The sequence below is a fragment of the Spea bombifrons genome, chromosome 11 (genome assembly GCF_027358695.1).
Source record: "Spea bombifrons isolate aSpeBom1 chromosome 11, aSpeBom1.2.pri, whole genome shotgun sequence".
NCBI classification, from domain to species: domain Eukaryota; kingdom Metazoa; phylum Chordata; class Amphibia; order Anura; family Pelobatidae; genus Spea; species Spea bombifrons.
The window spans coordinates 27208791-27221732 of NC_071097.1; the positions used below are offsets into that span (position 1 = coordinate 27208791).

Consider the following 12942-nt stretch of genomic DNA (forward strand, 5'->3'; position numbering starts at 1 on the left):
AACTTTTCAACCATTCATTATTATACCCTTATGACAAGTTGTAAAGATGAAGTTAGTGGATGAACCAATGTACATTTATTTTCCACTGTTTCCCAGAAGAATTCTCGTACAGTATATTGATTTTCCGTTCTGTCTTATTAACTGACATATTTGCTCCCTGACTTACTTTTCTCATTTTTCAATGGCCAGTCTGACATCTTAAAAGACAGAACCTACATGATGGGCCAACAATAAGAAAGAGGCACACATGGACTTGCTCAAAAACACATTCATCATCAAGCATGTCGACAAGCCCTAAATAATTATAACACTTTTTATACATACGGCGTGCAAACGTACACCGAGATATTATGAGCATTCCAATACTGCAACATATGAAGGACAGCTCAGGCTTAAGTATGTTAACCTTGGCAGTCACCCAGAGATCAATAACCAGCCGATGTTGGGTATTGGATATTGGCACTAACTGATTAGAAGTAGAATCGTCAATGGGTCTTCTTCTTGAAAGTCTGTTGAATTCTGTGTAAAAGACAAAAAAGGAAAATAGATATTGCTAAAAATTGTGAGTTATAGAAGAGTGTAAGCCAGCATAGCATCACCATGACATCACTGGAGTGACCTCCAAGACACAGTTCCTCACGTGTGTCCTTCTGGTCATGTATAAGGACCCAGTAAAGCACTTTAGCATTATTGCTACATTGGAAATAAGTATTTGGCCATCTTCGAAAATGGGTGAGAAGTAGCCCTTTTTCTATCCCCATAAACTCTCATGGAAGCATTTAATGCTTCCACTGCTTGGTTTTCATTGTTGTTTGTATCATTAATATCCATGAAATATGCAAAATTGCATACAACATGATGTGGCGGCTTCCACCTAATTATATGCTTGTCAATGCCTGTCAGTGTCCTTTATATAAAGCAGAAACATATTCCATATAATTCCAGAAATATCCCCCCAGAACGTACATTTCGGAAACAGTATTCTTACAGCTTTTACTTTGTACTCAAGGCCAATGCCATGAATTCCCTAATTATTTTATTACTTTCAACTAACAAAATAATTAAGTACATACTTAAAGTATAAACCTAAACCTAAAACTGAGCCTGTTTTATTCATTTATACTTTATGTTCTGATTCTGTTAATTAAGAATACGTCTGTTTTTAAAGGATGATAGAGACCAGACCTGGAGTGGCCATCGGGGCTGCTTAACCTTACTGCACCTCCAGCAGCGGATCGGGCCCTGTCGTGTGCAGCCACTGTCTGGATACATCTGTCAGCAGTCGCTGGCTTCATTACCAGTCTGGCCCTGACGGAAACATATCACCTGTCTGTGTCACAATACTGCATAGCACACAAAAATATATAAATTCGAGTTCTATTAGTTTCCACGTTATTAAATACTGGTAGATTGCATTAAAAAAAATCTATAGTTTTAATGCTGCACATTTCAAACGGTGGGTCACTGGGAGTTATGTATAAAGTGCCCCGAACACATGATCCTCAAGAGACCCATTGGGTGACAGCGCACTGGGAATCTACCCCTGTTAATGCAGTACGGGGGTTATTTCCAATCCCGGACCTGCTTCCCTAGGCAGCCTAGGCCTGGATATACTACTGTTTACGGACCTTTTATGCCCTTCTTTTTTTTAAAGAAAAATATTGAGCACCCCCCTCTGGAACTTAGATGGTTAAACAGTGACCCTAATTGTCCCGAGCAGACATATATCTGTTTTAAAACATTACTTTTGAACAGTAAAACTAGGTGAAATCAGTTCCACCTGATTTATCAGGAAAAAAAAATCCTCCACCCTAACTCATGACGCCAATTAAGCCTTTCTTGATTGATAAAAGGGCTCCACCGTTTTTCTGCTCCTTTTTACCCAGGAGACTTTGATAAATGACCTAAGATATTTCTAATAGTCTTTTTTTAACCACAGGACTGATACATCACTGTACTGAGATATACTGAGTAATTAATTTGTCATTTTAATATTGGCCTGCTATATTTAATCTCCATTAATTCTTATTAAGGAAGGGCATTTTTGTTTTCATTGTAATAAGTCCAACTAATTATTAACATTTCCAGATATTTCCGGTAATTGACATAACAAATTGTGTATGCTGTAATTTACTCATCACACAGAAGAAAATTCATTGTCATGTCAAGTGATGTATCCTATAATAACTAAAAGAAGAGGCTCGGGCACTTCTTCTCCATAACCTACATTTTACACTAAAGCATGCTATGTAATACTATTATATTTACACTAACTTCAAAGGTTTGGGGGGGACAGCTGTTTTCATGGAAAACAAGGATATTTCTAAGTGACCCACCATAAAAGCTGATTGGTTCAGGCAGTTTTGTAAAGGTGAGGTAAGAAGAAGGGAAAGAGGTTAAGTTATCGTTGACATAGTGACATATTATGTTGTATGTCAACTAGGCCTAAACCTAGGATAGCAGGTCGGGGGGGACAGCACCTGCACTTCATTGGTTGATGGCAGATGAGCCCTCTGCTGGCGACTAATAGAGTCGCTGGTACTGACTTTTAAAATCCTGGTACCGCAACTTGGCCATGGGGGAGACCACTGGTCTGCCAGCTCCAAGAGTTAAAGGTCCGTACGAATGACCAATAGAGAGGAGGCCCCTGCAGGCGGCCCATAGAGTCCTTTAACTCCTGACGCGGAACATGGCCTGGGGAGACCAAGAGTTAAAGATCTGTACTAGAGACTCTATTGGTCGCCGGCAGGGAGCTCCTCTGCCATCAACCACTGAAGTACACTTGCAAAAAATGCACCCTTCATGTTCGTTTTCATGTTCGCCTGAATACGAATGCACAAGTCTAGTGACTACCATAAATACATCACTGCTCCAACCACTGAACTTGGTTTCAAATACTAAAAAAATCTTGACTATAGATATATACTGTATACTATAGATATCGTAATAATGCGGAAATATGCGTAGGTGACAGTTCTTCTTAAAAGTGTCAGAAAGCTAGGTAGTTCAATTATCTAACAATTCAATGTGTTGTAGCATTCTGCAAATAATTCCATTCACACCATTTATTATTACTTATCATTTATTTATAAAGCATATTCCACCATCCTGTTCTGTAGAGAAGTGACAATTGCCAACATAAATTACAGTCAATAACAAACCCTGACGCATAAAGTACCCTGCTCACCGGAAAAATATTATGAAAAAATAATGGTGTAAAATACATACCATGAAAGACATCATTTTAATCAAACCATTATTACAAAATCATCACTCACCCACCATACTGCACATTAATTAATAGTTTATCTTAGTGCAGAAAGTGTAATGTTGTAGGGTGGATTGGAGAAGCTGTAGGGACTGCTGTATTACAGGGACTGCAGCAGATATATTTTCCCCCTGTTCCTGGGTAGAGTTTAGTTGATTAACACAGTTGGCCATCATTTTTATTTCAAATATTTATTTTATTGAGTTTCATTAAGATAAAGGGGAACAGAAAGGAAAGGGGACAAAACACATTGTGTACATATAAATATCCAGAGTTCAATAAATATATGTTTACTTATTATCAGACAAATAAAGTGTCTTGAGATTTTTGACGATCGGAAAGAAAAGAAAGAAGAAATTATTTTTTTTCATAAATCAATATTGGTGACAAACCCTGTCATTATAATAAGCATAATATAAAATATTGTGGAAATTTAGGAAACGAAATTCGTTTGTCTGAAAACGGATGCAGCAAAAAATAAAAGTCTAATTGATATCTACATCACAACCATGATTTTACTCTAACAGGCAGAGTGAAGCACGCTTAGTTTGCTTCACTGATCCATGCCTTAAGTTATTTTGCTTTCATGATAGACAGTCATTCTTTTCAGCGACGAGTGTAATTTAGAATTGTTGTTTGTGCAGCACTGTGCTTTGCTATTAGGAAAGTAAGAGGGCTTCAATGCATTTGACAGAGGGCTACAACACCGTCAAATGCTTAGTTTCACAGTGTTGTAGTAAAGTGTATAACTTTTCATAAACAAAGGTTTTAAAAATATATAAATGTACAACTAATTGACAACGTTGCATCATTTTTTTCTTTAACGCTTAAAGTTTTCAATTATGAATGCCATATAATTAAGTTTTATGGCTGTTTTATCCATTTTTTTTATTGCAATCATTTGTTAATGCTAAATAACAATAATACGCATTTTCTATTAAATCATTTATCATCTTTAAAGATCAATAAATATAGACTGTGGTATGAAAGAACGTAGATTAGAAGCTTACTCTTCACACCTGAATTCTATCCTTTTAGTTTGGTGCAAAGCGGACACCCATTAAAAATGGTGATTTCAAAATTAAATCCGTATTGAAGTCAATAAATTATCAAAGTAGATCCCATCATGGCAATGCCTTATATTTGCAGAGCATAAAGCTGGTCAATGGAGGGGATAACAGAACCTTGGATAATAGGAATTGAGTGAGACGTTGGTAATGTGATTAAAACAGTGAGATTGGAAAACACCCTTCATGTCTTTGGAATGATCTACAAAAGGTGCAATCCCACTCTGGCTGTTACCGTATTCCTTAATAGTCCTTAGTTGATACATTTTATTGGGCCAACATAGAAAAAGATGTAACATTATGTAAGCTTTTGGGACCTCAGAGGTCTCTTCCGTTGCAATGGCAAACTAAGGCGCAGTCAATCTTAAACATGCAACATAACTAAAAAGAGAATAAATAGAGTGAGAATCTGAAGAATAGACACCCAAAGTCCAGAAAGCTAAGTTAACTTTACATCTTTTTTCTCTGTTGGCCCAATAAAATGTATCTGCTTCAACCTAAGATTCCATTTTCTTTTCATAAATGTAACGTTTGAGGAAATCAATTTGATGTTAGTTCACTACACGGAATGTAAAATTCATAAGTGCCCTTTTTGTATAATTCATTGGTGTCCTTTTTGTAAAATTCATAGGTGTTTAGTTTTAGGTATTTGGCAACTTTATGTTTAGCGCTCAAAGCGTCGGATAATATTCCCTGTCAGTCTTATTTGTCAATCGTGGTTCATATAATCATATAAAAGATCTTGATTATTTATTAAACTACAATAAGCCAAAATCAGTGATAATTACAATTAACATTGAACTTTGGGTTCTTCTATATTTAGTTGAGATTCACTAATTAACATTAGCAAAAAAAATTATACTAACAAATTAATCATTAGCATAGTAATTTTCAGTAATATCTGTAAAGTTGTCTATTTCCATAGATAAGTATTAATGGAATAATTCAATATTAGCACCAAAATGAACTTCCACCATTCTTTTTCATGTTTTTTTTATATTATTCTAAAATATGTTATTAAAATTATTTAAAAACATATAAGGACAGTGGTGTATTCTGGCCTTTGCCGACTAGGCCTAGGGTGGCAGGTACAAGGGGACGGCAGCCCTTCTGCCGCATAACATGGAGGCCGATGACCCTCTTGGGGCGATCAGGCACCCTGTACGGCCTTTATTGTTATTATAATGAGTATTATAACTTTTATTTATAAAGCACCAACGGTGCTTGGTTTCAGATGGTGGTTTGTAGAGGGCTTGGGGTGTTTCGGGAAAGATGCAAGGAGGGAAAGTTAATAAGGGAAGATAAAAAGATGGTAAATAGCCACAGGAGGGGGCGGCTTGAGATGTTGCACTTGGCTAGACCGAGAGCATCGCTCAAAGTAAATGCGCCACTGGATCAGGATCAGCCATCTTGCTTTCCCACCAAACCTCATTGGAGGTGGCTTTATTTTTACAACCGATTCCTCTTTATACACAAAATAAAGCATTTGCAAGATAGCAATTTTATTAGGGGGAAAAGACCTTAAATATTCAGTCACTGTGCTTTCAATTTTTTTAAGAGACTTAAAAATAATTAAATTTAAACATCCTCTTTTGCGCCCTTTAACCATTTAGCCCTAATTACTGCTATAAGAGAGCTACTACTCCCTTTATCACCCTCCTGTGATCTTTTTCTCATATGTATGTACTAAAACACTTGATCTTTACACATACATTAACAGTCAAAGCTGACAGACGCAATACTAACGGCAGACAATATAGTAGGTATATATGGTAATAAACAGGATTTCCGCATTTTTCCATAAGATTATAATCCCAGAACATAATATCTCTTAAATAAAATCAAATGTTCTTTAGTTGAATTATTTCTTATTCAATAATGTGTGATTATTTTAATTAACTTAATTTCCATCAGATTATGTCATGCTCTTGTTATTAAATTCAGTTGTCATTTTAAAATTGGCAACGGCTGCTTTGGGTTTCTCCCCCCTGAACAGACCTTTTCAAGGGAAAAAAAAAGATTTAGAAATACAGTCCTTTGCTTTGGCTGCCTGTCAGTTCGAGAAGCAGTTGAAGAGAAAAAAGCATGAATATTTCCAGACAGTGAACTGAAGAAATATTCCTTACATGAGGACAGAACAAACTCCTTGATTAGAAAGTGTGCCTACCGGCAGTGGAGGCTTTCGCTCTGATATAAGCTCCATTCACAATGGATCTGTTCAGATGTCCAACTTGCCATGAGGGAGAGGGATTTGTCATCCTATAATTATTTCAGAACATTCTGTATTCGGAAAATGTGCCTGTTTACATATTAATTTACTAACCCTCTCTTATCTCTGTGAGATTTTGTATCTGACATTAAAAAAATGGTTATTCAACACATTGTTTCCTGTTTGGAACAAGCCCACGGATGTTTCAAAGGCATTGATGCATTAGGAACGAAGCAAGAGGGACATCTACCCTCTATGGCTGCTAAAGTCTGTAAACCACAGTAATGTCACTTGCTACAGCACCCAATATTACCATTGTTCCAGACACATCAAGGGAACATGCATGTTTTTTGGGGTCTACTTATTCCTCCTTGCTATCAGGCAGGACCCAAGCCTCACTGTCTCCATTAGCTCGCCCATGGCTATCCTGAATGTTTGAAGACGGGTGCATGCCCGGGAGAACCTTTGTTGGTGTTATTGATCCAGGTGGATCTTTGAGATTCATGGGTCATATAACCTCTTGAGTAACTTAAACCTGCACTGTGGTACACGAATCAATAGGAATGGCAGCCCCCCCAAAAAATCCCTGACTTATACCTTATTTTTCTGCCCCTGCATGTTACATAACAGACCATCCATCATGTTTCTGGCCCTACGTGTAATATACTTTAATCGAATCCTCTACAGATCAGATAGATTCTCAAGAAAACCTCATAACCTTTTCTTGTCTGTGAACGAAAATCGGAAGCATGATTCTTTTCATTTGCTACAACTTTGGAGCAATTAATTCTATGAATTCCAAATGCAAGGGGAAGTAACCAACCATTAACGCGCTTTATTTCTTCCTTCTTTTTGGAGAAGTGTAAAAAGCTTTTAAATGAGAATTGGCCGCTTTACCAACTTCCTGTCTATTTTGTATGTGATAAAAATGATATATATGTTTTGTGTGCTGCTGTAGACAGCTACTATCTGGGGAGAAGCCAGAGGCGGTATGAGTTCCTAGCAACATTCCAGGAACAGTGAAGGCATGAAGACATGATCCATTTAACAATATCTACTACAGAAATGCTCTACGATGTGGCAAAAAAACATGTTTATTTCTTCATTTGTCAGATAATAAACCAAATAATTAACTAAAAACCATGATCTTCTCTCTTATGAAGTCAGCTGATATACATTGCTGGTTTCAGGAAAGGGTAGACAAGTGCAAACTGTTCTGGACAAGCTTATGATTGTGAAGTTAGCCTTTTTAATGTAATGGTTTAAACTGGTGTCTCCCAATTTACAAAATTCCCTGCTAATACTGATTCGAAAATGGTCTGTCAACCAAAGATGAACCTTGTTAGGTATTCAGACGTTTCATCCTAGGTCTAACACGGGTTGGAACCAAGGAGGTCCCTCGGTAATTGAGACATGGTCTGTTCAATGACAAGTGTGTTCTGAGTTGTTAATTGGTTCTATGATCAGCCGTGGTGGGGAGGGGTATGTTTTCATAGCCAGCTTGCAGAACCACAGGTATGTATATTGACATGTATTGCTGCGTTATGATGTCATTTCCTGTCCAGCTGTATCATTTTGACACTGACTTTGTTGCCAAGGCAATCATTTAGTTGACTTCAGGTTTCTTTAATATTTTGTTATAGAAATATATCTTAAACCATGCCGAACAGATTTAAAAATGTTTTGCCTTTGTATTATCAAATTAATTAATATAGCGTTCTTATAAGAGGTATTTCCTTTAGAAGTCACACTTTTCACACCGGAATTGTTTATTTTACAAATGCCTAAATGATTTAAAGAAGTACTGTCAAAGTGCACAAAAACAGAAGCTGAGTCTGTTGGACAAAATGCTCATCTACTGTCAAATGTGAAGTTCTTATTGTTTTCTTGATTACATGTTAAACATTTAATTAAATGTATTATAATGACCTTGTGGTTTGTATTTTTTTTTCTAGGATTATCCGTCGGTGCTAAAACTTCTATTAAAAGCTAAAGATGGACAACTGTTGATTAACCTCAAGAGAAATGAGTATGTACTTTAAGCTAAATCCATTATTATCGTTTCTTAATTGAGTGTTCTGGGGTATTATTTCATGTAGTGTCACGTATAAAAAGAGACATTAATCTCGGAAATATATAGTCTTGTATACTGTATCGTTTGCACTGTATGTTTAATCTAGAATGATGATCGTAACAAATCTTAAAAGTCAATACATTTAAGTAATATGTTCATTTGCATCTTGGTGGCACCGTAAAATCCAGTTTCCCAATATGTTTAATAGTGGGACTTAATTTCACAAGTTTTTGCTGTCCATAGCCGATACACGAACAATTATAATTAATCCATTTTCTATTTACTCAACCCAGAAATAGGTGTCACAATTTCATGATTAGTTATTACTATCCTGCCATCTCTAAAGCATTTAGAAAATGGAAAGATAAATGGTTTCATAGCTTTCATAAATCCCCTAATGAATTGCAATACACATTACCAGAGATTATGCTTTGTTCACCAACAAGCTTCGAAGAGATTATGAATTATCCTTAATGATATTGTTTATTGCCCACTAGACTCATAACACGCTAAGCTTTCTATCAGCATTTCAGTTTAATTATTTTGGACATGTTTACTCCCAGGCCTAGAATCGCATTCCAGGCATCACTGATGCCCGTCATGCCCGTCACACTCTTAAACCAAACTGAAAAAATTATTATACCTTGTAGATGGGGAATGGGTGGCGAATGGGTGAAACACATTCTCCATCTAGGTTCTGCCCACTCCTTGCCCCTTTTTGCAGTCTAACTGCCCTGATTCTTGGCCACACACACCCTTCTTGCCAAATATGATGAGCAGGAGAGGGTTAGCTCCAGCAAGCCAGGAGTTCTCAGGTTTGATAACCACGAGTGTGCAAGACATATAGTGGCGTTGGTGAATATTACATTTACTTCCTGCAGATCCTCCACAAATAAAGTAAAAAGCCCTCAAGGTATATGTCTAGTCTGTTTTATGAATAATGTTTAACTGTATATTTTTAGCCTATTGTAGGTCCATATCTACCTCCAGGCTCCATAACAATAATGGGAAGAGAAAGAATATTGAAACACAGGTTTTCATCAGCACTTATGCTGATGAGAGTCTAATTTTATTTGGTGGGCAGCAATGGCTTGTAGAGCTACACAAAGAAGAAAATAATGTTAAAAGTGGTTGTAACGAGTTGCTTAGTTAGGGCTATAGATAGATACACTATGAACCCTTTGTCTGTCCCTCAGGATAGTCTCCAGCCTCAGGAGGCTAATAGAAAGTTAACGCAACTTAACCTAGATGCCTGAAACTTCCTCCATAGAGAAAGTTATTTGTTGACCAGTTACTATACTCCATAGTTATAGTTCTTTATTATGGATCTTCGTGTTTAAAACCTGCTGCTGCACAAAAAAATACTACACATGCTAACGTCCTAAGGGTTATCTTGACCATTGCATGTACATCCATAGGGGTGTTAAGGAATTAATTGACACTAGTGTATAAACAGACACTGGTTGGTGAGCCGGTGCTCAGTTGAGATCCTGAAGCCATGCACTGTTGGGGGAGCTTGAGGACCAATACGGAGAAACTCTATTCTAAATACTATAGTTTAAACAAAGTTCAAGCTAACATCGCTTGTTCAGGGAATACTAACGTCAGCAAAGGGCTGTTATATGTGCCATCATAGCATTCTTTAAAGAAAACAATACTCAAACCAATCCCATAATTTGTGCATCAGATTACTCTAAAATATAGACCTTCAGTTCCATGTTGAACATAAACATCTGTGACCTCAACCTTAAATCCCACTTGTAGAGAAATGTTCCAAAACACAAATCACTGCCCTAGAGTGATTGCTATGTACTATCTTTTGGGCTGTAATGTAATCTGATGTATTACCCCATGTGTTACTGATAGAAATAGTTTACAGCAATTATGTTAGAGCACTTAGTGATTTTTTTTTTCTTTGGCATATTTGCCTGTGTACACATCGGACATACTGTTGCAAATTTATGTATCACATATTTAAGACATTCATGCCTTGCAGGTTTTACAGGTATTTCTAAACACAATTTCACATTCCAGTTCCTTTTCAAAACTGCGTTATGTGTATCCGTAACATAGTTCATTTATTTAAATGTGTTTGCAGGATTGATCCTCTTTATAGTACTCTTTATATACAATCTTTTTGCTTTTTAATCTATGTAGGCATTAAACACGGATAGAAAGCTCTGATCTTAGAATGTATGTTTCCAACAAGGATTATTGGAATATGCAATATCGAACCCTATTTGTTTTTGTCATGGTCAGTACACAGAACCATGGTTATACCTGGGGAGATGATCCTGAGTAACATGCCAAATTCTTGCTACCAGTACAATTTGTCCAGATATATGAAATAACTAGCAATAATTGACTCCTACTCGCAAATTATAACTCTATTGGGGGCTATCCCTGCCTCTACATGAGGCTAGCTCAGCCTCTCACATTGATAGCCCCACCTACACTTGTGGCTAGTCCAGACCCCACATGGGCTACCTCCACAGAAGAGGGAAAGCTCCAGATGGCCTAACCCCCGAAACCTCCTAGATGTAGATCAAAACAATGCTTCCTGTGTATATCTGAACATAATCGGTTTTAATAAAGTCTTAAATTGGCTTTTGTTCCAACCTCCTTTACCTGAGAATAATGAAACGATCAAAAGCACAAGTCTCCTGTTTCTGTGAATGACTATTTGTGACCGTTGGCTTGGTGACCATACATCTATAAAATGTTCTCCTCATGTCAATTTCCTTTAACCATTTAGTATTGTATGTTGGTCCTTAACATGAAGTAAAATTGACTCTTGTACACAAAATATGTAATGTACGACTGACTTCTATGGTTCCTTCTCATTTTAAACAGATACATTTCTAATTTATGCACTTAACATATCCCATCAAAAATATTATAGCCTCCTCAAATTTCATGTCCAGTGAATATGTCTACTATTCGATGTGATTACCCTGATTAAAAAACAGAGAAGTTTTCTTTTCAATTTCCATTCAGTTCATTGAGGTCCAACAGGAAGTTTCGTCTTCATTTTAATCTTTGGATCAATGCCAGATTCAAATTCACTCTCAATAGTACCCATGAATCATGTTTTTTTTATGCATCTCCTCAGAATCCTGCAAGACATAAAATCTTGTATTTTCTTACTGCTATTTGCATATTATTACAACACATTCATGACAGATCCTGATAAATGTGAAGACACACTATAGATATTACTTTAAACGCCACTTGTTATTCGCGTGCAAAATTTCATCAGCTAGGACTATCTTTGGAACTCTATATTTTTAGAAGAAAATCAGTTGAAAACTGGGATACAACGGTCTCAAATACGGTTAGAGTGAGAGGTTAAATATAAAGAATGAGGTTCAAAAATGTTAGATTGATCAATAGAATTATGTTGTAGCTATGGTAATATCATTAGTTTGGAAGAAGCTGTCTCCGGAATGCTAATGTTTCCTTTCCTTTAATCACCCCAGCTATGTATTGAACAGCCTTGAATAACTGAATTTTATGTGACAGAAGAAAGAATAAGTAATGGACGCTCTTATTCTGGACTGTACATGCATAAAATGCTTAGCATTTCCCTTGAGAACGAGAGACCGATGAGCCAGTGAACGCAGTAAATTGAATGAAGGTGTATTATACCTCGTTAGAAAAGATGACTTGGCAAAGGGAAAATCCTCCGATGAAAAACGTTGTTTAATAAATTAATCACAATGACTAATAAATTCAGTGGGTATAGCGTTATCTATGCAGCCAATGTCATATTATGTTATACGTCATTTGTACACTGTGGACTGTGCTTACAGCTAAGTTGAAGGCAACTTGGGACGGCTTAAAAATATCTAGGTATGCTGTGCATTTGGACTTAAATCTCACACAGATCATGCCCTCATTTTTGCATCGAAAATCTACAACATCACCTAAAATTACAATCATATTTAGAAACAGATCATCATTTTCCCCCAATTTGTTGGAAATAATACATGGGGGTTTGTGACAGTGTTAGCAGTAAAGGGATTACTTAGAAGCAAAACCAAGCTGTGGTAAGGTACCTCAGATGCTCCACCATGAAGTGGGTATTCTCAGCCCTACTTATCCATATTATGTTTTTGTTCTGTTTTATGTTGCATTGGCTTAAATAACCTGTTTTTAATGGTTGATAAATGTTGTTTGACACCATATCCTGCCTTAAGAACTGGCATGGGGCATGTAAGAATTCCAAACCAAAGACTCAGAATAGTATCATGCAAAAAAAAAAATGGAGAACTCTAATTTAGTTCGGTATACTTAATTCAGTATACTTTTATAATCACTGTTT

The 12942-nt window shown here is 36.6% G+C and overlaps 1 protein-coding gene across 1 annotated transcript in view; it reads left to right on the plus strand.

Moving 5' to 3' along the window:
• Positions 1-12942, plus strand: part of ADAM12 (ADAM metallopeptidase domain 12) — a 152413-nt gene that overhangs the window by 29172 nt on the left and 110299 nt on the right. The window contains exon 3 of the mRNA XM_053450939.1: positions 8500-8573. Within this exon, the coding sequence (XP_053306914.1) occupies positions 8500-8573 (74 nt within the window). The remainder of the gene's footprint in view (positions 1-8499; positions 8574-12942) is intronic.